The following is an 18932-nucleotide window of genomic DNA, read 5'->3' as shown; positions in this document are numbered from 1 at the left end:
ACTACTAAGAAAGCAAAAACATTCCAGTTATTGTAAGCCACATCCCATTTTTAGAGATTGTTAAAATGTAGAAAAAATATTTTGGGGTAGGTAAAATATAATGCCTAAAAACAGTAAAGGTGATAATTGTGTAATAAGATAAAATCATTTGGGAGAAATGATTTTAGCCTTTTATTAGTATTTTCCCCCCAAAGGTATCATAGCTTTATACTTCTTTATTTTACTTATATGAGAAAAACACAAATTAAAAATTTCTAAGATTTATTAGAGTACATTCAAAGGTATATCATGTGGTTTGTGTATATTGATATGATTTGGTGGCATTCAGAGTGAATCTGTAGTTTTCTTGGTAATTAAGTTTTTAAAACACGATACTACATTGCCTTAGAAATGAAGTTTACCTGAATATAAAACACATTTGTTCTCATATAATACTTTGGATTAACATTTTAGTCTCTCCCTTGTCAAAGTTGATTTGATTCTTAGAAATGAACTGCATGTAAAATTTTTTGCCAAGAAAAATTTTCTTTTCAGTTCAGGAAATGATATCCAAACCCCATTTCGGTTGCTCTAACAAAAATTTCACTGAACTCACTTTTAATTTACATAAAAGACTGGTAAGTAGAATGCATGGAAAGTTAATGCTTACCATTTAATCTGCAAGCACAGTAGTAGTAAAAATATATTCACTATCCACATGCATTTTATCCTGAGCTCTTTGCCAATGAAAACTAATTGACTAGTGCATTTAATTCTTTAGGATATTATAATCTCTAAATTAGAGTATTGTGGTGGATTCTGTAAGTCATGTAATAATCATACAATTCTTGGTAATTTCCACTGTAGCTTGGAGATCTCATGTGTACCATTAGGTTAAATGATACAGGGTGGACATTATACTAGATATTCAGATTATTAGTAAGTACTAGGTGGTCAAATCAGTAAAATGTGGCAATAATAGGATTGTATATGTTGTACAGTTTTGTTTGCTTCTTTAACATCTTAAAGCCAGAGTTTTACTTCATAAGGATGGGGCAAGATTTTAACATTCTGGCTATATAGTCTCTTATTCTGTAAGCAATCAAGTTTATACTTACTAATCCTCACAGTAATAATATCCGGAGTCCTCCTTCATGTTCCCCCAACCCCCATGGAGAATGTCAAACATAAACAAAAGTAGAGAAAATAGAACTCCCATATACCCACCATCTGGCTTCAACAGTTGTCAATTCAAGACTAGTCTTGTGGCATGGATACATGGATACTTCTTTTTCTCTGTCCTCCGTTTCAATCTTTTTGTTGTTGTTGACAAAGAAATTGGGTTGTTTCTTTTTTCCAGGTTCCCACCGTCAGGATTTACATCCCTTTAACATTTTTTGTCATGTCCTTCAGTGCCTATATTTTCTGTGAATTGGTAGGTAGGTCCAGAGGCTTGATCAAGTTCAGGATCCACCCCCCCCAACCCCCACCACCTCACCCCAGCAAAAATATGTTCTAGATGGTGTTCTGTATAACTTAATATTCTTAATTTTTAAACAGCATAAAAATGTTTTGTTTTTTCCATTTTAACCTTTCTTTAAAGCATCATCTTATCTTATACTAAAATAGGGCTCAGGTAACTGAAAGATACTTACAATCAGGGCCACTAGATGTCTCCTACTTACTCCTTGTGTTAACTCTGCCATGCACACAGGATGATTGCCACCTCCAGAACTCTGCTGCTTTTTGTTGACCCCTGAACGTCCCAATCCCCAAATCTGTTGGTTGCTCTTTTTATTTTTTTCCAGAGACAGGTAAGTAAGTAGAATTGACCCTAAGAGTTTTATAATTTATGATTTTTAACATTTAAAATTGTATATGGGGATTATACATCTGTACTTGTATTATAGTTTTTATTACACTTGTCACTGACAGTTTTTGAAATCTATCAACCCTAATATTTAAAGAGCTTTGGGGTGCCTGCGTGCCTTAATTAGTTATGTGCCAGACTGTTGATTTTGGCTGAGGTCATGATCACAAGATCATGAGATCGAGCCCTGCATCAGGCTCCGTACTGAATGTGGAGCCTGCTTAAGATTCTCTCTCTGGGGTACCTGGGTGGCCCAGTCAGTTAAGCATCCGATTCTTGATTTTGACTCAGGTCCTGATCTCAGGGTCATGAGATTGAGCCCCACCTCAAGTCCAGGCTGGGCATGGAGACTACTCAGGATTCTCTCTCTATCTCCCCCCCCCCCCCCCCCCGCCACCGACTTGCACGCACACGTGCTTTCTCTCTCAAAAACACATAATAAAAAAATAAAGAGCTTAGTTACTTGGCAAACATTAGGCAGGATTTGTTTTTTAAAATGGTTTTACATGAGTTTTCTATAATTTTAGTTATTTCCTGATATTTTAATGCCCTCCTAAAATCACAGTTCATTCTGACAACAGGGACAAAATTATTTTATACCATTTTTTTCTTGATGGTTGTCTAAGATAGGTTTTTATATTCTAGACAGAGTTGTTGAAGACACAATAATTTCGTATTCTACAGTTGCTTTGTACCACCATCTGAAACAACCATCTTACAGGTCAGCTTTACCCACTAGTGCTATTCTTGGGCAGATGAAACCTGGCTGAAGAGAGATGGTTTGTTTACTGCCTTGATGTCTCTATTTTTGTGCAAAGACTTTTTAGAGGTGCCTAAAAAAATAAACAACGGGAGAATAAAAATTTCAGCTTTAAAAATAAACAAGTAATGTACAAAACAGGTATTTTTATCCCATTCTTGACCTTGTCTCATTCTCTATCCATGCCTTTTAGATGAGAAGTTTAATACACTTTTTTCCAAGTTTAATATATCTGAGAACTTGTTTTTCTTGGAACACTTTTGAAGACCTCAAAAGTGTAAAACAAAAAACAATATTTGGAAATTGCTGAATATTACTCTTTTTTAATTTAATTTAATTTTTTAAAAAATGTTATTTATCTGAGCGAGGAGTGCTCACATGCATGAGTGGGGCTGGGGCAAAGGGAGTGGGAGAAGCAGACTCCCCGCTGAATAGGGAGCCCAACCTGAGATCATGACCTGAGCTGAAGGCAGACACTTAACTGACTGAGCCACCCATGTAACCCTGAATATTACTCTTTTTATGTATATATCAAGAGATAACGTTACTTCTGATTAGAATTCTCTTTCATGATGCTCCACCTTGCTTAATGCTTATTATAATGTCTATTATCAATTCTGGGATTTCATTTTGATTTATTTTGAATAGCACTTTGCTCACATACTAATTCAGCATATAGTTAATAAAACTTCTATAGGACATCATGCTGAATTCCACAAAAAGTACACGAATGAGTCGAACCTGAGATAAAAAGATGTAATCTAGTGGGGGGCCCACAAGACAGGTTAACAATCGTTATAGGAGGTAGCAATTGATTAGAGACGTAAGAGCCCTTGATGGAATGATGTGGCAGTCAGGAGTAGTGGATGATCACTATAGAGAGATTTGGAAAAGCTTCAGACAAGAGAAGCTGTTTTAGCTGGTCCTTAAAAGACAAGTAGGTGTTTGGTATTACAGAAATAAGACTGGGGAGGTGTTATGGGAGGGACCTCTGTGAGCAAAGGTGCCAAAGCAGGAAAACATGAGGCACATGTTAAGGAAAGTAGTGAGTTGCTGTTTGACTGAAGGATTAAGTACTGGAGTGGGTGTGGGGAGTGGCATGGTAGAGGGCCAAGCAGGTGTTGGGTTTGGAAAGTTAGGTTAAATTCCATATTGAAGAGTAGACTCTAGGAGATCATAGGAATACCACAACGAAGGTCATGCTTTAGAGAGGTTAATGTGGTAGTGATATTTGAGATGGGAATGCCAAGGCTGTGGGTGATTCAGGTGAGTAGTGCAGGGTGAGGAGATCTTGAGTGAGGACACTAGTGTGGAAGGAGGAGGACAGGGCAGCCCCTAGGAGGTTTTACAGACTGGGAGAGGATGGGCTCAGAGATGGCTCTGGTTGTTGAGGGTACAATTTAAACTCGTTATTAAACAGAAACATTTATCAATTGTTATAAAATTGATGTTAAGTTTCTTCCATATTCTTAGTTCTAGAGCCAGTACAAAAGCCTCATGAAGGTCCTGGAGAAATGGGGAAACCAGTTGTCATTCCTAAAGAGGATCAAGAAAAGATGAAAGAGATGTTTAAAATCAATCAGTTCAATTTAATGGCGAGTGAGATGATCGCGCTCAACAGATCTTTACCAGACGTCAGGTTAGAAGGGTAAGTACCTAGTGTGGTACTGACAGCATTGAATTTGAATGAAAGTGTGTTCTGAATTCCCAGTAGTGTTGACTGTTCTTAAAGTGAATGTTGTATCACTAAGTTACTACTTACCCACTTTTAAATAATTAAATACTGATAAAAATACTACTGATCATTAGGCTATAAATTTTAGGCTTTGGAAAATAATGATTTGTCTCAGTAGATTAGTAGGGGATTTTAAATTTCTCAAAACATTCCTGTAATCAGCTTTTTAAAAAAAGATTCTTTTAAGATGTATATAACTTAAAACTGTAATGTGTACAGTCATAGGTGTACAGATTACTGAATTTTTACATATACATATATACCTGTCTAATCATCATCCACATCAAGATATATGTGTTATGTGAGTGAATATTCCATAATTTATTTACACATTGATAGACATTTGGGTTGTTTCCACCTTTTGACTGTTATGAATAATGCAGTTGTGACATTCTTGTGCATGTCTTTTGGAGGACTTAGGTTCTCGTTTCTATTTGGTATGTACAGGGGAAAGGAATAGGTTATACATTTATATAGCATTAGTATGTGCTGCCAAACATTTTTCCAGGATGATTGTACCAATTTACATTCCCACCACCAATGTTAAGAGGCCCAGTTGTTGCATATGAAGAAGGTAAATAAGATATTTGGGTTAGAGGACAGCAGGCCCTATTAAAAGCAAAGGACCTATACAGAAAACACATGGAGCAAGTGAGCATACACATTTGGCTTCTGAGACCCTAGCCACCTTGCCCTCCCATTAATGCCAACAGCCAGGCCATCTTTCTCCAGGCAAGAGATTGCAGGATGATTCTTGATACAGTAGGACGAGGCATCATCACTCCGAGCTAATATTCAGCTTTTTGGTTCCCCATTTTTATAACAAATATGTAACCAAGGAATACTAGACAATCACAAGAAACCCCCAAACATGAAAAATATAGTCCCCAAAAGAGAAATACGCAAGTTGGAGGAAGGAAAAAACTATTCAGGGAGAAAAAAAACTTAAAAAGAATTAATCCCAATGAAATAAAATGTATTACAACCATAAAACAAGAATAGGATACTATTCAAAAGATACACTAGGAGAACAGAAGAGTGTTTTGAGTTTAAAAAGAAAGAAAGAAAAAAAGGGCAAAGCTTAATGCAACTCAGCAGCAATCCTGGAAACAAAGGAGCAAAATTCCAGAGGGAAAGATTTGCGAGCCTAGAATTCCATATCTGTCCACACTTGCAATCAAATGCATAGGTTAAAAAAGGACATTTTTGGAAATGTGCAGTGTCATAACATCGAACTGCCATGCACCCTTTCTTTTTTTTTTTTTTTAAAGATTTTATTTATTTATTTGACAGAGATAGAGACAGCCAGCGAGAGAGGGAACACAAGCAGGGGGAGTGGGAGAGGAAGAAGCAGGCTCATAGCAGAGGAGCCTGATGTGGGGCTCGATCCCCTAATGCCGGGATCACGCCCTGAGCTGAGGGCAGACGCTTAACCGCTGTGCCACCCAGGCGCCCCATCCATGCACCCTTTCTTGGAAAGTTACTGGAGATTATGCTGTACCAAATGAGGACCTAAACTCGGGACAAGATGGACACAGGATGCGGAAGACAGGAGATTTGGCATAAAACAAATGTTGTGGGAATCCCTCGAGGATGGTGAAGGGAGAGCCCTGGATGGGAGTTGTTAGGCGAAGAGGTAACCACCCAGATGGAAGCAGGACACACAGTCCAGGAGAGACTTCAAGAAGACAGATGATGGTACAGCTGAATGCCTCTGGAAGACATTTAGACGATGGGGAGTTTGGGATGCGTTTAATAAGTACATAGAAAACCATAGCAGGGAAAACATAATTCCAGGGAAAACTTTAAAAAGTTGTTCAGAGAAAGCAAAAGCAATTATAGTTTAGTACATGGCACAGCTGTGAATGAGTCCTAGAACGCCACCATTTAATGTTGTGCATATAAAAGTTAAACTTTGTGGGGGATGGAGAGTATCAGTGTGTTCATCCAGCAGATTGGTTAAGTGGCGATCAGTCAAAAGAAGCTTCGTTGTACTCTTAAGTTTTCCCAAGTTGTTAACTCTCCTGAACAATATAAAAGTTACTGAAGAAAGCTACACCGTTCAGGGAATCCTGCAGTTGAAATGTTAATGGCGTCTGTGCTAAAAAGAGCCTTGATTATTATTGTTCTGGTAGAATATTCCCCTATGTACATTACTGTTTAATACATTTTATTAAGCATTTATGTTTTGAACAGTGTTTAAATGGTGTGATACACATGCTTGTGCACTGAATTTCGGGCTTGATGAGGACTGCCTAGATTTGAAAGTCTCACTTTGCACAAGCTGCTGATACTCAGTCCTTCTTGCCAACCGTTTGGTCTCTGTGGGAGTGGGCTGCTGAGCAAGGTGGAACAAAGTCGCTACTGTCACTGGGTAGCCTTTTTACACCTTCTTGCTCCATCTCTGTGCAGGTATCTTTTAAAGTTTTTTGTTTGCATAACTTTGTGGGGAATTTCAAGTGTGTACAAAAAGAGACAGTAGTCTAAGGAATCCTCATGTGTTCCTTACCTCGGTTTAGAAATGCCTAATAGTCTTGTCTCTTACTTATACCCTTTTATATATCCCCCAACAATCTCTGTCTCCTGGTGTTTACACCTCTGTGTATCTTCTTCCTGCTGTAGTAGGGTTGGTCTGTATGTTCTACCAGTAGAGCACAGTATAAGTGATGGAGTGTCACTCTTAGTGTCATTTTTAGAAAATACACTGTGATTTCAAATTTGGTTTTTTACTCTCACTTGGGTCATTAGCTCCGGAATTAGCCAGCTAACTTGACAACAGCAGCCCTATGGTAAAGCCCCTGTGGTTCGTGGCCGCCTGTGAATAAGTAGCTAAGTGTGATTAGAAGCAGATTCTCCAGTTCCAGGCAAAGGTGTACCATTTGTAAATATTTCAGCATGTATCTCTCAAAGACTCCTATAGGAAGGAAGGTCATGATACCATTTCATACCTAAAAAAATAATTAACAGTGACTCCGTAATAACATGAAATACCCAGTTAGTGTTCACATTTCCCTAGTGATGTCATATGTTTCTTTTTTTGTAGTGTTTTTATCAGGATCTAAATAAGGTCCACACATTGCAAATGGTGCACATGTCTCTTAAGCCTCTCTTAGTCTCTGTAGGTTCCCTTTTTATTTTTCTCCCCGAAGACCAGGCAAAGTATCTTCTATCTTTCCTCAGCCTGCATTTTGTGGACCGCGTCACTTTGGTGTCATCGACTGTTCTGTTTCCTCTGTTCGCTGCCGCTGGTAGGTTAAAGGCATTGTGTACCAGCATCCTTCAAGTCAGCCAGATTGTGTGCTTATGGTACTAAAGGTGTGCATTCTGCTTAGTCATGTGCATCCCCATTGGACAGGTCTCTTGCATGTCCCATCCTTCTGTTTTTTTGGACTACTTGAATTGATTCTCTTGGTCTCTTATATTTTTGTCTTTTCTTATCTTTTTTCTTCTTCCAGGGAAATATTCTAGACTGTCTTTGAGCTATTCTCTTGAATTTTTTATTTAAGTTTTTTATTGCTAAGTTTTTGTCATTGTTATCTGGCATTTAAACAACGTAGACACAAAACCCTCCACTTTACTATTTTTATACATATAAATATTTGTGAGATATTTAGTATAATGGTAGCATTTTAATCTTTCTAGTTTTTAAAGTAAATTTAACTGTCGTTTAAAAAATAATCGGTTCTGGGGTGTGTGGGTGGCTCAGTTGGTTAAGTATCCGGCTCTTGGTTTCAGCTCAGGTCATGATCTCAGGGTCCTGGGATCGAGGCCCGTGTCAGACTCTGTGCTCAGCGGGGAGTCTGCTGGAGATTCTCTCTCTCTTTACCCCTCCCTCCACTCCTGCATGTGTGCAATCTCTCTCTCTCTCTCACAGTAAATAAATTTTTAAAAAATAATCAGTTCCATGAAGCAGGCTGTTGCTGTTAAAGTTCTTCAAAAAAATTGCTGTGGCCCAGGGTAATTAAATTGAGTTTGGATCCAGGTCTGGCTCTTATTTCTCTTTTTTCTCTACCTGATTGCTGGAAGTTATTTTTTCTCATTTTCTTAACCATTCCTTTTAATGCTAAGTTAAATTCTGGAAACAGATTAAAATAATGTATTTAGTAAAATTATATTTGTTTTCTCAGATAAGCTCCTCTAGATGATTATGATGAATTTGTGGAGGTTGCTTTGCTTATAATTTTTAAGATTTTACATTTCCCAGGTATTTTCAGTAACTGATATTGCTCTATAAATAATTGGTATTTCTAAGGCTGATAAAGTGTTTTGTTTCAGTTAAATAAAACTGTTGTGTACATTCTAGTATAAATATTACTTTTTCATACCTCTGATTTGGTTTCTACCATACCTCTGATTGGTCTTCTGATTTGGTTTCTACCTGCTTCATGAAATGTAAATTTTCTGTTATAGAACTTTAGCAAATTCCCTGATTTTGTTGTTGTTGTTCTTGTTGTTCTGTCTTTTGCCTCAGAGAGACGAGATAATTCGTAGTTTAAAAACATGCTCGGGGAGGGGAGCGCCTGGGTGGCTCAGTCGGTATAGCATCTCCCTTCTGTTCAGGTCATGATCCCAAGGTCCTGGGATGGAGCCCTGGTTCAGGCTCCCTGCTCAGCAGGGAGTCTGCTTGTCCCACTCCCTCTGCCCCTCCCCCCAGCTCATGCATTCTCTCTTTCTTTCTCTCTCTCAAATAAATAAAAAAATAAATAGAATCTTTAAAAAATGTATGCTTGGGGCGCCTGGGTGGCTCAGTCAGTTCAGCGTCTGACTTTGGCTCAGGTCATGATCTCAGGGTCCTGGGATAGAGCCCCAAGTCTGGCTCCATCTGCTTGTCCCTCTCCTTCTGTCCCTCCCCCCATTTGTGCTCTCTCTGTCTCTCTCTCTCAAATAAATAAAATATTTTTTTTTTTAAGATTTTATTTATTTATTCGACAGAGATAGAGACAGCCAGCGAGAGAGGGAACACAAGCAGGGGGAGTGGGAGAGAAAGAAGCAGGCTCATAGCGGAAGAGCCTGATGTGGGGCTCGATCCCCTAATGCCGGGATCACGCCCTGAGCTGAAGGCAGACGCCTAACCGCTGTGCCACCCAGGCGCCCCAAATAAATAAAATATTTTAAAAAATAAAAATTATGCTTCAAGATATTTGTCTTAAAGTATTTTTTGTCATGTATTTTCCATCTTTTACTAGGTATCTCTTGGAAATTTTATTTATTTTTTCTTTTGGAAAAACTAGACTTCTCTTTCTTTATTATTTTTTATTTTATTTTATTTTATTTTATTTTATTTTATTTTATTTTATTTTATTTTATTTAAAGATTATTTATTTATTTATTTGACAGAGATAGAGACAGCCAGCAAGAGAGGGAACACAGGCAGGGAGAGTGGGAGAGGAAGAAGCAGGCTCATAGTGGAGGAGGGGCTCGATCCCATAACGCCGGGATCACGCCCTGAGCTGAAGGCAGACACTTAACCACTGTGCCACCCAGGCACCCCTAACTGTTATTTTTTAAAAATAAATTGATATAAACATTCAGGAAGCTATAGGAGATAACAAACTTTTGTACCAACCACCAGCCTTGCTGAATCTTAAGTTGCCATATTTTCTTTATATTTTGCTTTTAGCTCTAAAACTTTATGGCTACAGTTGAATCCCTTTGTATCCTCCTCCCCAGTTCTCTTTAACCATCGTTCTGGTTTTTCCATTTATCATTACTGTTCATGTTTAGAAATACTTCTTCATGTCTCTATATATGAATAACATAGTTTATAGTTTTATATTTTTAACTTAACAAATGGTAGTACAGCATAGGCACAGATCCTTCTGCAGCTTTTTAAAAATTGTTTTTGCTCACACATTGATTTTGAGATTTATCCATGTCAGTGCATGTAGTTCTGGATCATTCATTTTAACTGCTTTGTAGAAGTCCATTGTATGAATATGCCATAATTTATCTATTGTTCTTTTACTTTATGTGTACATATTTTATGGTTATAGTGTCTCTGTAAACATCCTTTTACATGTATTCTCTTCTACAGATGTTAACAGTTTTCTGTAGAACAATGCTTTTCAGATTACAGTTCAGGACCCTTTACTCATTAATGGATCATAAAATCAGTCTAGTGAATACCTGTTAGCATTTTAATTAGTGAAGTAGAAGATAGAGTGTGTTTTATGTAAAGTATTTTTTCATTAATCATTATTTCAGGATGTGTGTATTAGGTTAACATAAAATGTATTTGTTACCAAGGGTTATGGCCAAAAGTGTTCAACAGTAGAAGTGAAATTATTGTGCTGAGAGGTATGCACTTTTTTATTTCACTCAATTTTTTTTTTTTTTTAAACTGCTCCCACACTGGTTTTACCAATTTACATTTTCCAGCCACAGAGAATTCATGCAGAGGATGATAGTGGCATGGGCTAGGCTACCACAGATGAAGAAGTTTTAAAATTCTGATTGCATTTTTTATGATGGAACCTACCAGAATGCTGATGGGTTGGATATGGAGTAAAAGAGAAAGGGAGGAGTAAGAATTTAGGCCTGAGCAGCCATCTCATTTACAGTAATACTTGCCAAGATAGAAAGAAGAGGAAAATAGAAATATGGGGAAAGAAATCAATTAGCATATACTTATAAAAGCCTGGAATTCAGGGTAGAGGTTGAAGCTGGAGCTATGAACTTGGACAAGTGAATTTAAAGGCACGGGGTTGGTTGAGATAGCCTTCGGAGTGGATGAGATGAAAAAGAGGTTAGGTTAGATGATTGACATTTCAGCTTTTGAAGAGTGAGAAGAGGAGGAAGATCTAGCAAAAGGGTAAGAAAACCTGAGGTATGAGGGGGAGAGTATATGGAAGTCAAGGGAATGTTTAAGAAATAAGTGGTCAACTCCGTTAAATTCTGCTGCGATGAAGGATGACGTCTCTAAATTGACCCGTGGATTTCAGTGTATGGTGGCTGTTGGAACTTAGATAAAATTGTTTCTGTGGAATGATAGGGATGAAACTCTGATTTAAAAGAATGAGGAAGACTTCCGGTTTCTGTGATGGCAGCCTTGGTGATTTAGAGCAGCTCTTCAGTTGAGGACATTTAAAAGTGAGGAAAAATACATATGTGTAAATGATTTCCTTAAAAACATATAGAGGTTAGAAGGCAGTAAAGAATTATGGAGCCAAACTATGGGAGAAGATGAAAACTCAGAGAAGCAAGCTTGGAACTTTTACCTTGATGCATTCCACATTCCAGAAGGTGTATACCTAAATAGTACTTTTTGTTTTGTTTTGTTTTGACATTGCGATTTAAGTTCAATTGGCCAACATATAGTACATCATTAGTTTTGGATGTAGTGTTCATAAATAGTACTTTTGATAGCCTTTTGGTGCTGGGGCAGAAAACCTGGAGTCCAGAGCCTATCATGTGTTTGGGGATGGGGTGGCAAGTCAGATAACCCATCCTGCATGCTTTAGTTTTAGGTTCCTAGAAATAATGATGAAATTGAAGTTGATCAGTCCTGGTGGTGACTGAAGCCCGAGTTTAAACCATCTTACTCCAGAAAATTGAATTTACTGTTGCCTCTGGCTCCCCCTAGATTCAAATGTAAATCCTCTCTGAAGAAAGCTATTAGGCCAGTAAATATTTAAATGGTACTTCATACACAGTGTCTGGCTTATACTAGACACCCGAGGAAACAAGGCATATGAAAGAAAACAAAACAGTAGACAATGGACATAGACCCAGAAGGACTCCAGGTAATGGAGTTATCAGACACAGACTTTAAAATGATTGTACATAATATTAATGTGTTCAAGGAGATTTAAAAACAAGGTTGAGAATTTAAGCAGAGAACTAGAATCTATTAGAAAATAACCAAGTGGAAATTCTAGAACTGGAGAAGTACAGTAATAAATAGTGAAGTCCTGATGGATGAGTTTAGCAGCAGACTAGACATAGCTGAAGAGAGAGTTAGCTGAATTATAGATCAGAAGTCAATATCCAGAATGAAGCATGGAGGATGGAAAATAAAGAACAGATAAGTTAGAGATACAGAAGATAAAGAGGTCTAGGATTGTCAACAAATTGTAGTCAAAATAAGGAAGAGAATAGAGCAGTAGTGATATTCAACAGTATAATGGCCAAGAATTTTCTAAAACTAATGTTAAAAACATTAAGGCACAGATTCAGTAAGTTTCATGAACCTTCAAGCAGGATACCTGCCACATCATACTTGGGCATATCATAATAAAACTGTTGGAAGCCAGAGCTAAAAAGAAAAGAATTGTAAAAACAAGCAAAGGGGTGGAGGGGGAAGATAAAAATTACCTTCAAAGGTGCAACAGTAAGTCTGACAGCTGACTTCTCAGCTGACTTCTCAAGAGAAAAAACAAGGAAGCCAAAAGATAATAAATAACATGGTATCTTTTAAAGTCCGAGATAACTTTAAATAAGCCTAAAATTTTATACCTAGCACAGGTATCTTTCAAAAAGAAAAACCTTTAAGAGAAACGAAACTGTGATAATTCATTACCCACGCTAAAAAACACTAAAGGATGTTCTCTAAGCAGAAAGAGAATCACTGGAATGATCAGGTATAGAAATGAAGGAAGAACAATGGAATTGGTAAATATGTAGATAAATTAATGTCAACTATGTAAATGATATGACATAATATATCAATAAAATTAAAAATAGAGAAGAAAGCATTTTCTTGGGTGGGGATAAATGGAGTTAAACAGTTGTATGGTTTTTTTGGGGTGTGTATGTATTGTCAAGTCGTGGGTAAAGATAGCAATTAGTATTAGACTTTAATAAGTCAAGGTTGCGTGTTGCAATTTTTAAGGTTACTACCAGAAGAGGATAAATCTTAGTAGAGTGGAAAAAGTAAAAATTAGAAAAATATAAATTCAGAGGCGCCTGCCTGGCTCAGTTGATAGAGCATTGTGACTCTTGATATTGCAGTCATGAGTTCAGTCAGGCCCCACATTGGGTACGGAGTCCATATATATAAATAATAAATATATAAATTTAAAAGAAGGAAAGGAGAAAAAAGGGCAAATATTTCTATTTGTATAAGATGCTAGATTTAAACTCAAGTATATAATTAAATCTATTAAGGGTTTTGCTTAAAAGACAAAGGTTGTTAGATTGAGTAAGAAAAAATGAGAACTGTGTATTATTATAGGAGGCAAACTTTAAAAAAAGAATATAGGAATACTTAGGGTAAAGAATAGAACAAAACATACCATATTTGATACCTGACTGATAGTTACTCTCTGGTAAATAGAGTAAACTTCAAGGCCAAAAGCATTAAGTGCTTTAAGAAAAAATATTTTATCCTAGTTAACAATGCAAATACTGCATATCAGAACTCGTAAGGTACAGCTCATTTCATGCCTACATGAAAATAGATAGCTTTAAATGCGTGTAATTTTTTGAAAGATAGAATATAAATGAACTATCATAAGAAATTTGAAAAAGGACAGCAAATTAAACTTAAATAGAAGGAAGAGTAGAAACTTAAGTTAATAAATATACAGTAGAGAGAACAGAAAGCCAGAAGTTGGTTCTTTGAAAAAATTAATAAAATTAACCAGTCAAGAAAATAAGAGGAGTGACAAATAATCCATATAAGGTATGAAAAAGGTACCATTACTATAGGTGCCGCCCCCACAAGAAAATATACTATAAAGAGCAGAAATTAACATAAGAGAATACATAGAGTATAGGGTCAGCAAAGCCAAAAGTTAGTTATTTGAAAAGAATAACAAAATCAAAGAACCCTTTCCTAAATAATAACTATCATGAATGAAAAAGAGGACATTACCACACATCGTGCAGACATTAAAAAAATTATAAGTAGATAATATAAACATTATCTCAATAACTTAAAAATTTAAATGAAATTATTAATTCCTGGAAAAATACAATTTAGTAAAACCAACACAAGAAAAACAGAACAAGGTACTGTAACTATTAAATAAATTAATGAAATAAATGATTTAAAATTTTTACATATGGACGCACACAGTCCTAAACTTCTAGGTGTTGGTGTCCGTGACAATGAACTGTATCAGATATTTAAGGAAGAAATAATGCCAACTAACACAAACTTTTTTAGATAACTAGAAAAAGAAGGAACATATTAAACTTGTTTCATAAGATCAGGATGATTTTGAGATGAAAATCTGACAAGAACATGACAAAGGAATATGACAGGCCAGTTTCATTGATAAACATAGGATTCTAGATAAAATGTTAGCTGAATCCTGCAATATGTAATATTAATAATATATTGAAATCAAATTGGTTTATGCTAGCACGGTAGGTTGATTTAATATTTTAAAATCATTTAATGTCACCACATTAACAGGAATAAAAGAGATAAACTATGTTATTTCAGTAGATAGAGAAAAGGGATTTGATGAAAATTTGTCATTGGTGATGACAGAAATTCTAGTAAACTATGAATGAAAGGGAACCTCCTTAATCTGATAAAATGTGTCTACCAAAACCAAAATGAAACAATGCCTCTTAGGTCTAACAGTAATTTTGAAAGTGTTCCTTTCAAAATCTGGAACATGACACAGGTGCCCATTATCACTTCTATTCACTGTTGTGATGGAGGTTTTAGCCAGAGTAAGGAGGACAAGCAAAAGAAATAATAGTTATAAGTACTGGAAAGGAAATAAAACTTATTATTTGCATTCGACATGATTATATATAATGAAAATTCAGAAGTACAGATAAAAGATTAGAATCAATAACTATTGATTGTTTTACGGTTGATACTTATAATGAAAATCAGTTGTATTTCTATGTCAGTTTTTAACAAAAGGTGGGCAATAAGTTTTTTTAAAATACCACTTAGAGTGCAATCAGAAAATATCAAATATCGGAAACTCTCTTCAAAGGAAGTTCTAAAATGTTATTGAGAGAAATTAAAGATCTAAGTAATGGAAAAATGCCCATCTTTATGGGTGGACAGTTCAGTATTATAAAATGCTCATTTTCTCCAAATTGATTTATAGATTCAGTGAATTTCCAGTCACCACATTTGAGTGTGTGTGTATATTTGACAGATTGGTTCTCAAATGTAACTGGAAGTGCAAAGACCCAGAATAGCCAGACATTTTTGTAGAAGAATAAGATTGGAGGATTTGCAATAACAGTTACCAGAATTTCTCAGGAAAGTATAGTAATTAAGATAGTGTGGTACTTTCGTAAGGATAGACAAACAGATTGGTGAAACAAAATAGGGAATTTATAACCGGTCCCATACTACTTGAACACTTGATTTAGGACAAAGATGGCACTGCATAATAGAAAGATGTTCTTCTAAAGAAAAAAGTAAACAGTACTGGGTCATCCTGATAATAATTTAAGGGTAAAACTGAAACTAACTTTTTCTTACACAATATAGAAAACCATTTTCATGTGTATTACAGATATAAATGTGAAGGCAAATCAATAAAGCCCCTCGCAGATCACATAGAATTCATTATGATCTTGAGAGAGGGGAAGATTTCTTAAACAGGACATAGAGACTCCCAGAAATGCAGGGAAAGTTTGATAAATGGGACTACTTTAAAACTTCCTGTTCATTTAAAAAAAGAGAGTGTAAAAAGAAAAATACATGGAAAAGATAAGTCACGGAAGAAATTTATGGTACTTATAACCAGCAAAATGCTCAGATCCAGAATATGTGAATAACTCCTACACATTGAAAAAGGAAAAGGAAAATGGATGAAAGACTTGAAGAGATCAACCAGATGACCAATAAACATAGGACAAGATGCTCAACCTTATTAGTAATCAAGAAAACACAAAACTAATGAAATACCATTTCATACTCTCATATAGTGTTGGTGGCAGTGTAAATTGTTAAACCCACATTGAAAAACATGTCAGTATCTAGTAAAATGAACACTAACATGCTTCATGACCCAGCAGATCCACATCTAGACGTATCTAACAGATGCATGCACGTGTGCATCAAGAGACAAGGACAAAAATGCTAATAGTACTTTTGTATTGGCTCCGAATTAAAAATAATCTGTGTATCATCAGTGGAATGTGGTAGATCATACGATGGAATACTTTACAGCAGTGGAAACGAACAAAAGTCACAACATGAATGAATCTCACCATTTATACCAAGCTAGAGTCCCGGAAGAATATATACGGAATTATGCTATCTTGAGGAAAGCCAGAATCGGGCAACACAATTCGGTGTTAAGGGTTAGGACAGCGATTGATCACCTTTGGGGGGGGGGGGGAAGGACAAGGTAATGGGAGCAAGGGGGACTTGTGAGGTGCTGGCCACGTTTTCTCTCTTCCCCTGAGTCATGGTTACATGGGCATTTGCTGTGTGATAACTCATTCAGCTCTAAATTTATGTTTTGTGCACTCTGCTTTACTTCAAATAAAATCAACTTGAGAAAGAGTGGGGGAAACAAAGTGGGAGGGGCTGCAGTGGAGGCAGCAGGTGCAGCAGTGCTTTTGCGGTGTCATCCGAGAAAGAGAAGTGGAGGTGTTAGCTGGGGAGATTGTGCGATTAAGGGAGACATTATCTTTCTTTTCTCAAAGATGGTATATAGTGCAGTCTGTGCGTGTTCATGGGAATGATCCCACCGAGGGTAACTTTGAGAGGGGAGTATTACAGCAAGAGCATTTAACTTGAGTGGGTGAGAAGGAATATAGTTGGCTTCAGACAGGAACAGGGATAATTCGGGCCTTGTGTCGTGGGAAAAAGGCACAATGTTCACGATCACACATGCCTACAGGATGGTAAATGTGTTCATGGGAGTATGGAAATTCTCTGACAGCTTCTGTGTTTTCAGTGACATTGCCACCTGTGAGTGAGGAGGGTGGGAAAGGTATTGGAAATCTGTGGACATGTGAAACAAGCACACTGAAGGAGGTGAGTAGGAAATTCAGGCAGAACTCTGCACAGCGCTGAGAGCCTGCTTGAGGTTTGTGGTTATAAATTGAAAATGAGGCCATTCAGCATGCTCACATGTTTTCTTTAGCCGTATTCAGCAGCTCAAGTGAGATGCAAAATCAGCAGAAAGTGGGATTTAGCTAGGACTGGGATATTCCAGCAAGTGAGATGAAAGAATGGGGAGCTCCAGGGTGGTGATAATCATAAAGAGCCATGGATCTAAGCAGAGTAGAGGACCTGGAAAACATGAAGAGGGCAACAGAAAGTAGGAAGAGGGGTGGTCTGGAGTGGAGACCCCATGAAGGAAGCTAAAGATCTGGGATTATTAGAGTAATTTAGTTGGAAGAGCAAGGATTTGGGGGGAGGCGGAGGATGGTGACCAGAGATTGTGATGCTTAAAATGGAGGTGATCGGGGGTGCCTGGGTGGCTCAGTCGTTAAGCATCTGCCTTCAGCCCAGGGCGTGATCCCAGGGTCCTCCCTCCTCCACTTGGAGCCTGCTTCTTCCTCTCCCACTCACCCTGCTTGTGTTCCCTCTTTCACTGTCTGTCTCTCTGTCAAGTAAATAAACAAAATCTTTAAAATAAAAACAAAATGGAGGTGATTGGTAATGGCATGGTCTAGGGATGTAGCATGAAAGTATATGGGTGAGATGTGGTGGAGGACGGTTTCATTGGAGGAGGGCAGGGCAAAGATCTGAAAGGACAGGGTATTGAAAAATGGACTACATAGATGCTAAAATGACCGAGAATGTGATGACAAGACTAGCAGGGGAACTGATAGGGAAGGTGATAGATGGCCATGAAAAGGATGAACTGGCACATTCTTTAAAAGACTTGGGGCTTCTTAGGGAAAAGGGAAAAGCAACAGTCTTAAATCAACAGTAAGGAACAAGGATGGATCTACCACCCCCTTCAGATTCAATGGTACATGAGATAGGGAAGAGAAGCAGCCTTCTCTTGAAAGAGGACTACTCAGAGGACACATGGCTGGCTCAGTGGATTAAGCACCGTCCGACTCTTGATTTTGGCTCAGGTCATGTTCTCATGGATTGTGAGATTGGGCCCCGTGTTAGGCTCTACGCTCAGCAAGGAGTCTGCTTGACATTCTCTCCCTGTCCGTCTGCCCCTCCCCCTCACTTGCGCGCGCTCTCTCTCTCTCTCTCTCTCTCTCTCTCTCAAATAAATAATCTTTAGAGAAGAGAGAGACTACTTAGGAAGTGATCTTCTTGGCAATATTTCAATTAATGGTAGAAGATCACTTCCTAAGAAGATCAGATTAATGGTAGAAGGGAATATTAAAAAAGAGATTATGAAAATAGCCGATTTTACTGGTAACAAAACCATGAATTCCCAGCAGCAAAGGGGAAAGGTTTGCAGGTGATAATCTAAAACAAAACAAAACAAAACAAAAAACCCTGCCAGTTACTTTAGCTGCAAAATGGGATTATTTGGGAATAGCAGAGAATTGTAATTCAGGACAAACTGTGCAAAACCATAGGCACATCCACTGATCAAAGGGGAAGACTGCTTTTATGGAGGAAGAAGTTGGGAAGAGGGTTTGTTTGTTTGTTTGTTTGTTTGTTTGTTTGTTTTGAGGGAGAGAAGGAGAGAGGGAGAGAGAATCTCAAGCAGACTCTCCGCTGAGAGACTGAGCCA

The 18932-nt window shown here is 37.4% G+C and overlaps 1 protein-coding gene across 9 annotated transcripts in view; it reads left to right on the top strand.

The window, feature by feature from the left end:
* The window catches only part of GALNT1 (polypeptide N-acetylgalactosaminyltransferase 1), a 183687-nt gene that overhangs the window by 123447 nt on the left and 41308 nt on the right, over window positions 1-18932 (top strand). For all 9 annotated transcript variants that reach the window (XM_048218466.2, XM_057313127.1, XM_057313126.1 and 6 more), the window contains one exon: window positions 4083-4257. In XM_048218466.2, the coding sequence (XP_048074423.1) occupies window positions 4083-4257 (175 nt within the window). The remainder of the gene's footprint in view (window positions 1-4082; window positions 4258-18932) is intronic.

Source organism: Ursus arctos, unplaced genomic scaffold (assembly GCF_023065955.2).
Source record: "Ursus arctos isolate Adak ecotype North America unplaced genomic scaffold, UrsArc2.0 scaffold_17, whole genome shotgun sequence".
In the NCBI taxonomy this organism is placed as follows: Eukaryota; Metazoa; Chordata; class Mammalia; order Carnivora; family Ursidae; genus Ursus; species Ursus arctos.
This window is presented reverse-complemented; position numbering and strand designations above follow the sequence as displayed.